The 17,485-nt window shown below is 27.8% G+C and overlaps 2 protein-coding genes across 4 annotated transcripts in view; one reads left to right on the plus strand and one right to left on the minus strand.

The window, feature by feature from the left end:
* The window catches only part of LOC140672426 (carboxylic ester hydrolase), a 16,942-nt gene extending 6,610 nt beyond the window's left edge, over window positions 1–10,332 (minus strand). The window contains exons 1-4 of one of the 2 annotated variants that reach the window (XM_072904598.1): window positions 10,197–10,332; window positions 4,483–4,746; window positions 498–799; window positions 75–274 (exon numbers count right to left, since the gene is read on the minus strand). In XM_072904598.1, the coding sequence (XP_072760699.1) occupies window positions 75–274; window positions 498–799; window positions 4,483–4,746; window positions 10,197–10,262 (832 nt within the window). In that variant the 5' untranslated portion in view covers window positions 10,263–10,332. Of the gene's footprint in view, window positions 1–74; window positions 275–497; window positions 800–4,482; window positions 4,747–7,288; window positions 7,435–10,196 lie in introns of those variants that run through there. The other variant, XM_072904599.1, reaches the window with a different exon arrangement.
* Window positions 10,333–10,410: 78 nt separating this feature from the next.
* LOC140672423 (hormone-sensitive lipase-like) lies at window positions 10,411–16,747 on the plus strand. Of its 2 annotated transcripts, none has more exons than XM_072904583.1 (10): window positions 10,411–10,772; window positions 10,852–11,053; window positions 11,117–11,330; window positions 11,561–11,739; window positions 14,162–14,444; window positions 14,558–14,780; window positions 15,001–15,164; window positions 15,726–15,970; window positions 16,094–16,219; window positions 16,319–16,747. In XM_072904583.1, exons 1-10 carry the CDS (start codon window positions 10,411–10,413, stop codon window positions 16,385–16,387), a joined length of 2,067 nt encoding a protein of 688 aa, XP_072760684.1. In that variant the 3' UTR covers window positions 16,388–16,747. The 2 variants fall into 2 exon arrangements, with proteins under 2 accessions (XP_072760684.1, XP_072760685.1); XM_072904584.1 differs by having other exon boundaries at window positions 15,780–15,970.
* The last annotated feature ends 738 nt before the right edge of the window (window positions 16,748–17,485 follow it).

The raw sequence follows: 17,485 nt of genomic DNA on the forward strand, positions 1-17,485 counted from the left end.
AGAAGGGAGGGAAAACAGAAGTGTTTTATAGATTTAGGTGCAAAGATATTAATAATTTATTATGAAGATCTTACCTTTCGAGAGAGGATTGATCATATGATAATGAACACTTGCGCCTCCCGCACTTTCGCCGAAGAGAGTCACTTTGTTCGGATCACCGCTAAAGGAAACGATATTCTCTTGTACCCATCGCATGGCTTGCTGCTGATCCTTTAATCCAAGATTTCCCGGGCACGCCAGATCCTCCGTGCTTAAAAAGCCCAGTGGCCCAAGTCTAATGCAAAAAGTCTACGTGTTATTACGCAATACGTGTGTAATTAAAAATTAATTTCCCATAGAATTGTAAAATTATGATAACTCTTTTATTCTCTCCAATGATAGCGTAAAAAACAAACGTTCATTGTATAATATTTTTATGTAATTTTCTGAAGATTATATCTCTGCGTGTAAGAAATTATAATAAATTACACTATCGAAGGATCAATATCGAACTTTACCGATAGTTTACGGTGACGAGGACGAGATCGTGATCTAGCAGAAACTTGGATCCGTAAAATTTAGAGTGACCGGCTCCGGTGAGCCATCCGCCACCGTGGAACCAGATCATAACCGGGTATCGATGGGCGATAAATGACGGTACCTCGGAATACGGCATGCGAGGTGTGTAAACGTTTAGATAAAGACAATCCTCGTTGCCAACGATCTCTTCCTGATACGTGTAGATGTTTCGTTGAGTGCATATTTCCGCATTTTCCGTAGCTGCTCGTACGCCATTCCAAGCGATCGGGGGTTGCGGCGGCTTTAAGGAGAAAATACATCATTAATTCGTGATGACTTTGAAATCTTGTCGTGAGTAAAATGCTCGATGATGCTAGAAAAATAAAGCGTTTTAAGAAGATGGTGGATTCAATCTGGGTGGTATGAATATAAATTAGTCTCCTGAGACACAACATGGAAAATTAAAATTTTTTAAATATTTAATTAAATTATTTGTGAGCTTCTTTAAACATATAGACAAATATGTTGTTAATAAGAAAGACAATTTTAACCAAGTGGGCAAAAATTTGGTAATAGAAATTATTTTGATTATGCAACATGATTCGTATCATTAGGATTTTATTTATAAATTGTACGAATAATAAATATATATTACACTTGTACAACATAAATAATAATTATGAACATCAGAAAACTGTAAAATCTATGATTCAAATATTAACTTGATGTTATTTGATATTAATTACGATTAAATGTGTAATGTCCTTCTGAATGTGAAATTTTTCAATACAGGATTTATGATAGCAGTAAAAAAACCGCAATGTGTTAGTGATTCTACTTATGTTATGCTTGCATAAATAATAGCTTTTTTCATTCGGAAAAACTCAATAATATTACGTCATAAGAATTATGATTTATCATTCGTGATCTCGTATTACTTAACTTTAATTGAATGATCAATAGGAAAAAATATGTCTTTACTCTTATTTGTTAAGAGATTCTTGTACAAAATTTAATTGAAAAGAATCAGTAGGCACATGAGTGGGCATATCTTTATAAACACATGGCAAATAAAATAAATAACGATAAAATGATGAATATATCAAAATAGATATGTTAACAATTTTTAAAAATATTTTAAATTCTCATTTTGTTTTTGTTTATTTATATTTTTAATTTTTATTATAAAACAGTTGTCGTAACCCGACACACTAACCTGAAAAGAGAAAAGAATAAAAAACTAAAATAAAGCGAGCAAAACAAATAATAAAAAGCATTAAAAAGAAATAAGCAAGGAAAATTAAATAAAAATTAAATAGGAAGCTTAAGAAAGAGAAATAAGTCCTGATTAAAGGAAAGCAAGGTCAAGCTGAATAAGCATTACGAAACCAGAGCACGAAGCACGTACCACGCTCCGGCCTGGAAAACCTTATCCTTCTTGCTTCAAAATTAAAGCGATATAAATCGATCGCGAAAACCATCGCGGTCGCTCACAAGAAGTAACCCATAAATTGACACGGCTCGTCAACAGATGACCGAAACACGTGAGTTAAAGTAATGTGAGACAAGTGTAACAGTACAACCGAAATATATATTCTTTTACTGTAAGTACGGAATACATTCATTTGCTGCCTGAATTCTAACTCTTTGGACGAATATCCTAGAAGACTCTATCCTCACGGTACGGGCACAACACAGTAAATATGAAATACGAATTATAAACAAAATTAAGAAATATGTTGAAAACTATAATATTCTATGCAATTAGCAAATGTCAAAAATAGTTGTTACATAATATTTAAAATAATAATTATGACAACGTATCTTAATTTCACTATTGTTGCGGTTTACTTTAGATTCATTGATGATATAATATAAATTTCTAAGCTTCTTCAATTCATAATTAATATCAGATTTCCTCTCTCTCTCTCTCTCTCTCTCTCTCTCTCTCCCTCTCATGATGTTACGAAATGAAAGAATAAAATGCAAAGAGCAATCTTTCTTGCTCGTTAAATGACGAAAGCACTCGATCAGTAGAATATTCGATGCGAACAAAATGAAATTAGCATGATTTCCATGATGTTTCTCGCTTAAATTGACGATTAATTTTCAATGACTGTCACTTCCTCTATCTTGTTCAAGTATACAAGATGCAGTGCATCTTGCATTCTTATAAATATCTATAAAACCTATATCTATAAAAACCTTGGCAGAAGATCTTTCGACTTTCACATCTCGTCAGTTGTAATTATATTTTATTTTATTTTATTTGATAGTTGTATTCTATTTTATTTGACCTCTCGTTAAATTTTCTTACATCCATTATAAAATGCAAGATGAATATCTGTTGTATATCTCATTATATTTGAAAAAAAATAAGATGCAAAAGACAGTAAGAGAGAAAGAATATAAAATGTTTAACAAATAGAAATTATACAAAATCTAGAAATTATCTAAAAATTAATAATTTTCAAAATAATGAATATTTGTTGTTCAATAATAACACTTGATACGGCTATTGTAAATTTTTACATCGTAATAACATTATATATCGCCAATTTATGCGTTAACTTAAGAATAGTTTTAGAAATAATTTTCTAAAACCATAAGAACATGTCAAAGATATTCTAATTTGAATAAATTTTTTTACTTTCTCTTACAAACACTTCTCTTCTAAGCATTTTCAGATCTTCCAGTCGACTCAAATCATATACACTTAATAATATAAGCATATTTAGCTTGCTAATAATTTTAAACAATTTATATAATAAATTAAATTAATTAAATTATACTTTTATATTTTTAACTTTAATTTTACACTTTTTAACTTTAGAAAATGCTTATACAATTTATAAAATAATTATTATTTTTTCAAGAAATTACATATATATTTTCAGAAAATCTTCATGTGTGAATCTTTGTTTTCCTTGTATCATATTATTTTTATAATATATTAATATTAAGAGAGAGGATTAAAATAATTGCTAATTTATATTAACAGTCTACAATGTATGCAAAGCTAAACGATGCACAAGCTGCATTTACTGCAAGACTACATTGCATGAATATAAAGAGATAAAAATGCAATGTCGAAACCCTACATTTGTTGAGGCTAATAATGAGAGTTTTTTTTTACGATGGGTTCGTGCTCGGAAAAATTTATCATTCGATTGCAACGCAATTTTTTCCGCGTACAAAGACGAAGAACGTCACGTAGAATATTATTCATGATTGACTTAAGAAAGTGCGAAAACGGCGCTGCTCAAATTAATTGCAACAGCGCGACGGCATTAATTGCAAAAGAAAAGAACTGACGACGCGTAAACCCAGAGGGGAAAAATTCCGGCGTTTTTATTATTACGATATTACTACATGATAGCGTTGCACACGGCACGTGATTGCCGTGCGAAAGTCCCTGACGCTAGCTTTCTGAAGAATTGCGCGAGAAATCCATTAAGGATCATTAAGGATGCAGCAGGCGAGTTTAGTTAATTAACTCCGTCTCATTCTAATCTTATAATTTTTTTTTTTTTAATTTCTAATCTAGCTAGGTCAATTCATACGAGTTTACGCAATCATTTTTAAATTATGATAAGCCTCATTATGATAAGTATCGTTGATATGCTAAACATGTTTGAAAAAGAAGACGAGTATAAATTATTTAAAAGATAATGTATTATAAATCGTTTTTAATTCGAATACTTTAGAGCGACATATGTCGAACTTTAATTTGCAACAATAATTATTTGATATAATTCTTTATTAAATTTTTAAATTAAAATTTCTAGTGAATTAATAATCGTTTAAAATTAAAAGATCTTGAAATTTTTAACTTTAAAGCTACTTTTAAATATTCAACTATGTATTAATATCTCGATCCTTTCGTTCAGAAGAGATACCCTACGATTTAATTAGGAAAAACAGGTTTTCGAATTATTCTATTTGGTGAGATTTAATTGCTGCCGAAAAACAGAATAATCTTACCTGGAATCTAAGCTCTCCGATCGGCGGCATAGCATAAGGAATTCCTAGGAATGCATAAATGTCTCTTCCGAGTCTAGTACGCATTGTTGCACCTATCAACGTGCCATTTCGTACTGTTGCTATCGATAGGCTGCAGGCGGTATATGCATTAAGTACAAAGAGACAAACGAAGCCTAATTGGATCAATATGTTATCTCGGACTCTCCACATTTTTTCTACTCTTGAAGTACCGGTTAGCCTCGAATCGTTGAGAGATTTTACGACCTGTGTAAACATTGTTAAATGTAATTACAGTAAATTACAGTCATAAATTATAATGTATTACAACGGTAATGAGGAAAAAACTGTGCTACTTATATTGCGTTTGATTTATGACCAAACTACATGATTATAGAGAAAGTAAAATTATTCGTGTATGTATATATTGCATCATCATCGGTTATTTAAACTACGATTTGATGACACGTGATAAACGAGCTATGTGCTAAGAAAACTGGTTTGCACAATAAAAATACAAATAATATTCTGTGAAGAGAAGAAATTTTCAAGATCAGTGATGCACGAATGACATGTCATGGAATAAAACGAGCAGTCTGTACAACATTATTTGGGCATCAAGATTAATGCAAAAAAAATAAGAACGAATAAACGTAGGTATTTAAAAATTAAATAGAATATTTCCGCATTTCAATTTTGTGTTTTCATACATTCTGTCAAAATTTCGAATTAGCGTTTCGGAAAGGCTAGATTGTAATCTCGAAACTTTTAAAGTTTATTGCGCTATATAATTTCCTTTCGATAAATAAAAAAATTTCTCTCTTTTTCCAATTTAGAATTAATAACCAAGCATATTTAATATTATATTTAATATTTAATATGTATATTTAATATATATTTTGATAAACAATTTTTAAGAATCACTTCAACTGTCATTAGCTTGATCAAAGATGAATTTATCTGAACAAATTACCTACAGCAATATTTCTATGTAATTTATAGTTTGATAAATCTAAACTTTATTTTCATATATGTCAATAAATAAAAATTGATAATTCTATCTATATTAACAAGGCTAGCTTGTAATCTCGAAATTTCTAAAGTTTATTGAGCTATATAATTTCCTTTTGATAAATAAAAAAATTTCTCTCTTTTTCTAATTTAATAAGACTTAATAACCAAGCATATTTAATACTATATTTAATATACCTATATTCAATATATGTATATTTAATATACAGGATGGGCCAAATAACCTGTGACAGGTTATTTTCTCCGAAACTATTGGAGATATGAACTTGAATTTTGTTTTACATTAAATGGCACATGGAGGCTGATTACTTGTACGCGTAAGAAAACTTTTTGAGGAAACTTTTAGGGGAACAAAAAGAAGCCCTTATTTTTTTAATCGAATGGGGTACGTTTTTTTTTTAAATATTCGGGTAACTTTTATCAAATTAACAACATTTACTTGAAACATTTTTTAAATTTTTGTACCGTTAAAGAGTTATAAAAGATTTCAATTTTATTTACAGGATACATTTATTAATGTACTCTAAGTTATTTTAACCTTGTTCACAAACATGTTCGAATTGAGGATTGAAAAGATAATTTTTTACGATCAGTTGTCAGTATTACAATGGAAATTCTGTCGCAGATTAGACGTGAAATTTGATGTCCGAAACAATCTTCGCAAACGCATTAACATGTGTTTAGAAGCTCGTGGACACTATTTTGAACGTTTAATAAAGTGACTCCATGTAAATACTGATAATTTACATTGTACATTTATTTCTCTACATTAAGCGCAAATTTGTTTTGTATATTTTGTAAAAAAATACCTTCTCAATACCGAACGTGTTTGTAAACAAGGTTAAAATAACTTAGAGCACATCAATTCTCTTTTTCTATTTTAGAATTAATAAGCAAGCATATTTAATATTATATTTAATATACGTATATTTGATATATATTTAATATATATTTTGATAAACAATTTTTAAGAATCACTTCAACTGTCTTTAACTTGATCAAAGATAAATTTATCTAAACAAATTACTTACAGCAAAATTTTTATGTAATTTGTAGTTTGATAAACTTTATTTTTATGTATGTCAATAAATAAAAATTGATAATTCTATCTATATTAACAAAACACTATATTTAATTGCCGACGATTAAACTTCGAACGTTACGAAACAAATCGAGTTTTTGTTGTAGCATAAAATTATGTAGTAACATAAAAATTATATAACTTTTTAATTTAACTAAAACGGTCTGGCCATAAATGTTCACTGACTTAACGATGAATTTTATACTATGATTCGCGCCTTGAAGTTTTGTTACAGAGTGTCACCAAAATTTTATAAATGTACAAATTCACTCTATTATTTATTCATGAATTTTTGAATGTACAAAATAAAAAAAAACATTTCTAAGAAGTTTTTGTCAATTAATAATAAAAAATTAATAAATAATGACAAAAGATAATAAGAGAAAATTATTTCCATGTCACTGTGTCGATTCGTGTATAAAAAGTAATTATATTTTTCAAAACCGATTTCATAAGATAATTATTATTTAAATCCAAATTACATGCATTGCAAAATAAATAAGTTATAAAAAATATTTTACGAGCAAACTTCTCTAATTTTATGTGATAAAAACTTAACTAAGTATATTTTTTCATCAAGTAGTGTCACAATATCCAGAAATTCGATAATCAAATTATTATTTCACCATCAGCGTACGTCAATAATAGATAATGTTAGATCGTAAATGAGTGATATGAGAACGATAATGAGTTTACCGTGCGGTGAGTTTCGTAGGTGTCGGAGAGAACGCACGTGTTCGTTTGGCGAAGGTAAGATCAAGACTGTCGCCAGAGAGTCGTTCGTTGGCTTATTATCGATGATAGTAATTGACGTCACATTCTCTAACATACAAACACGAATCTTTTCGGTATGTTATTCTTCCCAATTCAATGACTTACATATGTATCTTGACAGGTTCTCTTACTTGTTGATTGTGTCTCTTGGGATTATGCTGATTAATATCGTATACAAATACATACGCAAGTAGATTATATTAATATCTCATATCACAATTAATATATATAAAATTATTGTAATTTAGATCACCTGTGCTAGCCATTTTTCTCAAAAATGAAATGTCTTAGGAAATTAAGGAAAAAATTTTCATTACTAAAGAACACTCGAAGTATTCATGAATAATGATTCCATTTTTTTTTTTGAGAAAAATGCCTACATGAGTAGTCTGAATCACTCTGTATATACATATATATATATATATATATGTATATCATAAATACATTATATTCCACAAAATTTTTTTATTATTTATACAATTATCGATTTCCGGATTACGGTTTGGGTCTCTGGATTAAAAATTATTCCAAGCTTAAAAAGCGTATCAATTATCAGACTTTTGTAAGCAGAAGGCGCGAATAGTGAAAATTCATTGTTAAGTCAATGAACATTTATGGCCAGTCCGTCTTAAGTTAAAAAGTTATAAATTTTTTATGTTATTACGTAATTTTATGCTACAACAAAAATACTATTTGTTTCGTAACATTCAAAGTTTAAAAAAAATCAAAAACTAAATTAATTATTCTTCGTGCGCGTGCAATCACTCTAACAATCAGTGATAAATGAAAAATATTGTTTCTTGACGCAAACTGCAAAAACATTTTTGACATATGTTATTTACATATTTTTTTTATCTTTATTACACATATATCAAAAATATCTGAAACTTTCTCTTTTTCATCGTCACAATCACAAGAAACGGGAAGAATTTCTCATAAAGGATAAAGATGTGAAAGATAACGGTCGATTTTTATAGCTAATTCAAAAAATTATTATAATTTAAAAAAATATATTTATTAGAAATATTGAGAAAAAAAATAATTATTTTTAAATCATTATATATAATTATATATAATTATTTTTTTTTTATATAATTATACATATAACATATATATAAACATACAAATTATATACATGAAAGCACATTTTTTTTTGATAAATGTATGTATGTATTTAGTATAACAATCTACGGCTACGCGGAATTTACTTGACGGAATTATCGCAGCATTCCTACCATCGATGTGATACGTTGCAATTGTATATAATATAACACTTGCCCAAATATTACATGATTAGTTACTAATATTTATCCTCGATAATTTTTTATGATTTAATTAATACGTTTAACATTACTTGAAACTATGTTTATATGAATGAGATACTGTGTAATTTTGCATAATTTGATAATCGTTTGATACGTTCCGATATTTCCGATATTTTTTTTTGGCACTCCAAAAATCAAGTCTCTGAGAAATTTTAATATACATGCAATAATTTCAATCAGAACATCTTAGTATTAAAAGTTTTAATACAATACTTAAATTTATTTCACATTAAGTGTTCAAAAAATCTGAAGAATCTAAAAAATCGTGAGATTTAAAACCCGTTTTAAATAAAAAAAATTATTACAGGCAAATTTATTATAGAGATACGTTGACGATAAAAGAAAAGGCATCTCTCTCTCTCTCTTTCTCAGAAATATTTGGTGACAATTTTTCTCTTATTTTCTTTAACTCTCACACATACTCTGCGTTCGAATTTCACTGCCAGTAACTGCCAGTATTAAGAAATGTATAGTGTATGTAACGTAAACTATAGATTTTTAGTACTGGCAGTTTACTGACAGTGAGATTCGAACGCAGAAATATTGAGGACGGATTTGCTTTTATCGACACAGCATTTTATCGCTCTTTTGCTAACTAGTTCTATGAAAGTAAAAAAAGAGGTTGTTATATACAGCGTAAGCGAGATTCTCAGATGGTATGTCAGATTTGAAGACGATGCATACGTAAATACGGATAATTTTATTCGTTATTACTGTATTTTGTCGGTTAAAGTATTTTATACATTACATATATATTCTCTCTCTCTCTCTTTCTTTCTCTCTCTCTCTCTCTCCCCCCTCCCTCACACCAAGCAATAATAAACAAATACATACGACGTGATAAATCTTAACATAAAATATGCATAGCATGTAATTTCAAAAAAAAATAATGACATGACGTTTGACATTGATGACGTATAGCACGCTATTGTTTACATTTGTTTCGTAATCACAGTCACAATTACAAAACATTCAATATTAATTATATTCATATATACATTTTTTGAAACTATGTAAGAGTAATAATTTAAATTCTTAACATTTATACTGGCTAAAGTACAAATATCAGAGTGTTATGTAGTTTTTTTTAAATTAGAAAGTACGAGTAATTAGATCTCTAAACAGTAGAAATATCAATATTGAACTTTTTATTTAAATAAATATATCTTATTTATAAGTGCTACAACTATTGTCCGTCATAGCGTCTGTACTTATATTGTCGAGCTTCACGATACCTTGAGAACACGTTTCAATTTCTAGAGTCAATATATGTATCCCTTTCTCTACCAAGAGAAATAGAATAATAATGACATGCAAATGTATACATGCTAATAAGAACGTTAGTCACAAAAAATTTTCGCATTTTTCTAACATTTTATCAAGTAAAATTACAAGTTATCGTATATACAAAATAATAATATAATTAAAGATTTATGTATTTTAATAATTTTACAACAAATGCGATATGCATTATTTATTTATTAATTATAATAAATAAATATTACCTTTTTTGATTTAGTTAAAATTCCATCAACAGATTTTGAAGACCTTGACTCATTATGACACAGCATATTTAAAAGTCCAATCAGTTAGTAAATCCCTGGTAGCAGTTTTGAAACACAGTAACACAGTCGTTTTTTCTGACTACACACAGACCGATTAAAGGCTAAAGAAAAAAGTTACTTCAGTCAGTGTTACACGTTCGCTACGATCATTTAAATGTCGACGATCAACGATAATTTCAATAGAACATCCGAAAATGTTGAATCGTTGCAATGGAATACTTTGCGAAAATTGTGTCGTGCCAGTGTGGAATACTTTACGTCTTATCGGAACAAAAACAGTGTTAGGCTGAAAGATGCACTATTGGTGATCTTAGAGCAGCTGGACGAATTGCAGCCGCTGTACAATGAAATAGCCAAGTTCGCGTCACATTTCGATTTCGACGAGGAAACTCCGGGAAATGGATACAGAAGTTTCCTCACGATGGTCGACAAATGCATTATGTATTCCGAAAAGATCTGCCAAAAGATATATCGTCAGAGAAACTCCATGTTTTCCCGAAAGAGCCGTCACATAAAGTAATTGAAATTATAGAAACTGAATATATCATTTTCATTTAATGCATAACTCTCTGGATTATATACGTTTAATTCCCAGAAAAATAGAAGCATGCTGTCAGCTGTTAGTGACGTTACATATATGTTTGCAACAATTAATAATATTGCATACGTGGCATACAGAAGCAATGAACGATGGAAAATTATCACTATTCGTAATGAATCGTAATCCTCAAGAATTTCTCAACCTGATGGAAAATATTAATCAATATTGTTTTTATGGTAGATGCATCGGATTTCAGGTATTCGTAAATAATATATATAATATTTGTTAGAGCAAGTTTATTGTGTGTTATATCTTTCAGTTCAGTAGTAGTTTAAGAAACCTCGTAACAGCGATAATGATTGCTATGGCGTCTTATAGCGAGAAGTATTATAATAATGGTACAATATTCGAACGATGTGGTAATTCTATTAATTATCTTTTGGATCCCGAAGCGAGAGCACGTCGTATTATTAACATATCTCAGTATGCTGATATTCTTTTTCTTCAAGCTTTTTGGAATCTAAGTGAACTAAGTAAGAAATAAAGAAATCACAAATTTTTAATGAATTAAATCTAAAAATATGTACATATAATATTTATAAATAAATATATTTAATATATTTTATAATGTATCCTATATATATAAATGTCTGAAAAAAGCTAATATCTGTTTGTAACAAATGTCGATCAGACATTTAAAATTATTTTCTTAATTATACTTATATATTTAAATAATGAGATATGTATTATATTTGTATTTTAGAAATACTGTCCATAATAACTCCTTCGTTAGCTGTCAATCAATTAATATCTGTTCCACCTAAGGAATTAATTCTGCCTACTCTCGATGGTGGAACTGTTTCAGTTCCAATACCAAATAGCCACATTGGAAAGAAACCGATTCAACTTAGATTATTGAGTTCCAAACGACGTCGAGGAATGGTAAAATATTTTAACTTAAATATAGTATATACACAAAATATTATATAATTAATTAAACCAATTATAGTAATTATATAATATTATGTAATATTAATCAACTTATATCGTCATTAATAGTTTAAAAAATTTATATAACACGGATCACTTTGACCTTGACATATGTAGAGGATTGTTTTACTATTGCACGGTAAAAAACATTTTCATGTGTAGAAATTTTTGTGTTAAATTTTTAACATACTTTTATGTTAATATAAGAGACATACTGTCGTTACTGTTATTTTAACTTTTCTGCATTGAGTTAATATTCACCGTTTCTAAGAGTTAAAACAACACAATTAACAAGTAAATTTTATACTAATTCACATTTTTATGTTAATTTTTTACATATTATTTGTGTTATTTGTTTACATATTTGCCTTCTGTTAAATTAACATTAAAATTAGAGTGGATAAATTGGGACACGAGAATTAGGTTAAATTTAACACAAAATTTTTTACCGTGCGTGAGTATATACTTGAAAATAAGCGATGCTCCATTGTCGTTTTTGAAATATTTTATATTAAAATTTTACAAAAATTACTTTACATATACTTAAAACTAATAATAAGAATTGCCATAACAAATATTGTAATAACAAGAACATTTTAAAAATGTTATTCCTTTGTAGCATACATATTATTTATCATAAAAATGGAAAAAATAAGGGCAATATTTATGTTTTTTACCGTTATGTTTACTACTCAGTATACTTTATTTAACTTGTTATCGATATAATCGTTGACTTTTCATATTTATTAATCTTTAATTTTATGATAGATTTTTTATGTGGCTAAAGGTTTTCGATAAATTTAATTTATATAGGAATTGAGTTTCTACTTCAGGGGGGTAAGCACAGTAAACAGTTTTCTACTAAAATTTTAAAAAAGAACTTTTAACAAACCTATAGATTAAGTAGATTTAAAAGAAGCTATCCTGACTATTTAAATTATTAAAGTGAATTGAAAATATTAAAATCAAAGGAAAACACTCACGAGTGTCAAACATCGAGTGTTATGTAATAAATAAGGTCAACTACATTCTGATATTGTGACCTATTTTTGATAAAATTTGTTTTATCAGAATATTAAATTGTGTAATCAAAGTAAAATGCGACATATAAATATAAGAGTGTATTAAATTGATTTTGATTTGTTTATTTGTTGTTATTCTTCTATTTTTCAATTAAAAGAAAAAAAATATATATTTCTTATTTTCTTATTTTTTTAGATCTGTTTTTAAATAATACTTAAAATATATTTTTTACAATGATGGTAAAATTCATGTTTTGTAAAAACTCAGATTATCAAATTTAACATTCTTCATCAATATTAATTTTATTCATTAATAAGTAAATTTTTGCTAATAAATAATTTTTTTAACAACATTTTTTTATTAAAACAACGAGCGGTGATAAAAATGTCTTCAAGATATATCACCCTGATAATATATGTAAAGGTCAAAATCATCCGTGCTCTGACAAAGAAAGGATTGGAAGTGTCCCCTTCCGATTTTAATGAGCTTTGACTATGTTGTAGTCTAGGTCAAAATAGGAGACACGTATTTTTTTATAAGTGCCCATACGCCCGTTAAGAGGATGAAACACTCTCTTGAGAAAAATCGATTTTTACATTTCTGAGCGAATATCGTCGAAACAATAAGATATAGAAAAAAATGTTTCAAATAAAAGTTTTATGGTTTTTCATGTACTTTAAAACCGTGCAATCAGAGTTTTCAAAAATGTTATATATGTATAATAGCTTATTTCTGAAAAATGCGACTTCGGAATACAACTTTATCATATATGGTTGAATTTGTCTTTAAATGAGCTATAAGTTTTACTATAAGACAAATTTTAAAATTTTCAAAAATTGCAAGAGAGGGGGAGGGATTTCGAAAAATATAACATTTTTGAAAAATCTGATTGCACGGTTTTAAAGTACATGAAAAACCATAAAACTTTTATTTAAAACATTTTTTTTTATATCTTATTGTTTCGATGATATTCGCTCAGAAATGTAAAAATCGATTTTTCTCAAGAGGGTGTTTCATCCCCGTAACGGGCGTATGGGCACTTATAAAAAAATACGTGTCTCCTATTTTGACCTAGGCTACAACATAGTCAAAGCTCATTAAAATCGGAAAGAGACACTTCCAACCCTTTCCTTGTGAGTTTTTATAATTACCATTTTATAATATTTCTATTAATTTATATTTCAATTACAAAATTATAAAATTAATATATCATATCATTAATATATATAAATAATAAAAATATTTATTATGTAAATTATATAATTTATAGAATTTATAGAAAATAGTATAAGTAAAAATATTTAGCTAAAGCAAGTAATAATATTATTCGTTGACACAACGATTTATCAAGATCAACTCTGAGAATAGAGGGAGAGAATTACACGATTTAAGCGACGGTCTAATTATTCATACTCACGGGGGTGCATTCGTCGCACAGACGTCACAGTCGCACGTAACATACCTACAAAAGTGGGCTACGATGCTCGACGTACCAATTTTGAGCATAGATTACAGTTTAGCCCCGCAAGCTCCTTATCCACGCGCGCTTGAAGAAATAGTGTATGCTTACGCATGGGCGTTAAAACATGCAAGTACATTACTCGGAAGTACAGCGAAAAAAGTGATATTTGTCGGTAAGCGAAAAGTGAACTTTATCTTTCATTTGTCAATAACCTACATACAATAACATTTGATTATTTTCGATGCGGTAGAAACTTGAAAATTTTATAATTCATATTTTTGACAGGTGATTCAGCAGGAGGTACTTTAAATTTAGGAGCCGCCTTAAAATGCCTGCAATTAAATATAAGGAAACCTGATGGTATTTTTCTGGCTTACACACCGGTACTACTCACTTACGTTTCGTCACCGTCTCGAATTCTCTTTCACATCGATACGATATTATTATTTGGTTTTATAATGCGATGCTCAGAGGCTTACACAGGACTTGACAATAAAAAAATTACAGAGTATAAAACTTTAATTAAAATTATTATAATCTTTTTCTTTTATTACAATTAAAGTATTTTTATATGATAAAAATCAAAATGTTTTGCACAAGTTTACAAAATAAAAAACGTATCATACAAATCAATTATTTCTGTACTATCGTAAATATAATATACATATGTATATCATTCATCATTGTGTGATAAAAATGGTTGTATAATACATTTGACATAAATGCAGGAAACCTGAAAATGAAGAATGCTTCAAATTGGATATAGAATCAACTGCGGAAATGGACAAAAATGAATTTACAGCCTTGCATCCAAACAAAGACAGCATGAACAGTACCTCAAAATTGGCATCCCCAACATCTGATTCAACGTTAAATGCTGTCAGCGTACACGGTAAAAAATTTGGTGTTAAATTTAACACATTTCTCGTGTCCCAATTTATCCACTCTAATTTCAATGTTAAAATTAAGCAGAAGGCAAATATGTAAACAAATAATACGTAAATAACACAAATAATATGTAAAAAATTAACACAAAATTATGAATTAGTATAAGATTTATTTGTTAATTGTGTTGTTTTAACCCTTAGAAACGGTGAATATTAACTCAATGCAGAAAAGTTAAAATAACATAACGACAGTATGTTATTTTATTATATTAACATAAGAGAATGTTAAAAATTTAACACAAAAATTTCTACACAAGAAAATTTTAACAAAAATATAAAATGTTTTTTACCGTGTAGTAGAAATCGATAGTATAATATGCAAATCGATCAAAAATTTTCTCAAAATATTTATATTATATCTCACTTGTTAACATATCTAGTTATTTTTCTTTTGAGTAAACATTTTGAAAAAGTCTTAATAGATATCGAAAATCCGAAAGCATAGGCCAAGTTTTAAAAATATATCAGAACATTTTTAAATATGTATCAAAATTTCATAATTTCAGTATCGTCACATACTATGGAAAATGACAGTGTCAGGAGAGCTAGTAATGTTTCAGGACAAAATAACAAATTGTGGTCTCGGTTCAAACAATCGCTCGGCAGAAGAAGTAATAAAAATGTCAGACAACTTGATACAAAAAATGCAAAAACAATTGTAGAAGAAATTACAATGCCTGAAGATCTATTCATGAGTCCTTATTTTGCATCAGACGATATGTTAGCTCAATTACCGCCCATGAAAATAATGGTACTCTTTTCTTACAATTCTCGATAATATAAAATGATGCTTTGTGTTTTAATTACTACTAATTATAAAATAACTATAAAATAATATTGAGAACGTCTTAAACATATATATGTTCACTTTTAGACGACAGAGTTTGATCCTTGTCTCGATGATTGCATTATGTTTGCGAGGAAGCTTCGCTCGCTTGACAACAAAGTTACGCTGGATATATTGCCGGGTTTGCCACATGGATTTTTCTATTTCTTACGTGTAAAACTTTTTTTGATTTATTTTATACAAAATGATAAACATAAATCATCACAATATATATCGCCTTATTTCATTATCGTTGGTCTTTGTCGTTTGTAGGTTTCGAAAGAAGCGATGGAAGGTGTTAAATTTTCTGCTAATAGAATAAAAGAGTTGCTGGAGCTGTAACTGTGTGTAATACGAGAAACTTTTTTTATTTTGTAAGGTACATAGTAATCTAAGATAAACAGAAAGTGATTTTCAATATCACAACACTTGCATTTGTGTTTATATGCAATCAAATTGTAATATTTTCAACGGCTTAACTATCGATAATGTTTCACGACTTGCATATATAATAAATAATACTTTGCACTAGTAATTTTTTTATATGTATAATCATTTCAATGGTTAATATTACATATTATATTATATATTGTGGAAGCATTATTTAAACTAATTAAAATATTAGGTGTTTTATCTAATATTTAACCAGATTTTTTAAGAAATGAAGAAAACGTGCCGCATGAATAAAAAGATAATTTTATACAAAATACTGAATATTACACATTAACTTTTCTATATATTTTGCATATTTTAGAAATACATTTTTATGAAATGATATATTATATTAAATAATAACAGAAAAATTTTTTTGCACGTTTGCTCTATACATCCTATTTATATACATATTTCTATACTCTTCTACATTTCATTTCTATACATTCTATATATTTTACTTATCCTAATACTAATTTCATATTTTCAATATGCAAGTCGAAAGACAAGTCGAGATAAGAATTTCAATATTTTTAATTTTTTATACAAATATTTTCAATTTGAATATAATTATTTTAACCTATAATTTTTGCAAAAACTAAAAAATAATATACAATAATATCAATAAAAAAAATTGATTGTTAGAAATAAGATATATATAAAAATTTTTTAGATTGTAATTTTTTTGGAAATATTTGAAATCACAAAATATATTATAAATTTCAATGATACAACCTATTTTCTTAATTCTTTGAAAGTTTTTTAATTTAAATGCATAAAATTAGAAATATCTATTTAGAGACAACACTAATTAAAATTTCAAGAAATGTAACTTCCGGAATTCAAAATTTATAAGAATAAATTGTAAAAATTTTAAATTTTTAAAAATAATAAATTTAAAAATTAATACGTATTGTTGCGTAATTTTATTTTACATAAATATTAAGTTAATCCGTATACGTCTACTTGGAACAACTTTGTATTAAAAATATCTTTTTTTCTTATGTA

Source organism: Anoplolepis gracilipes, chromosome 13, assembly GCF_047496725.1.
Source record: "Anoplolepis gracilipes chromosome 13, ASM4749672v1, whole genome shotgun sequence".
Lineage (NCBI taxonomy): Eukaryota > Metazoa > Arthropoda > Insecta > Hymenoptera > Formicidae > Anoplolepis > Anoplolepis gracilipes.

Excerpts from the sequence above, each read along its gene's own strand:
- LOC140672423 (XM_072904583.1), top strand. The coding sequence starts at position 10,411 with ATGTCGACGATCAACGATAATTTCAATAGAACATCCGAAAATGTTGAA. Across the intron at positions 10,773-10,851 it reads CGAAAGAGCCGTCACATAAA|AAAAATAGAAGCATGCTGTC; the intron begins GTAATTGAAATT and ends TTTAATTCCCAG. Across the intron at positions 11,331-11,560 it reads TTGGAATCTAAGTGAACTAA|AAATACTGTCCATAATAACT; the intron begins GTAAGAAATAAA and ends TTTGTATTTTAG.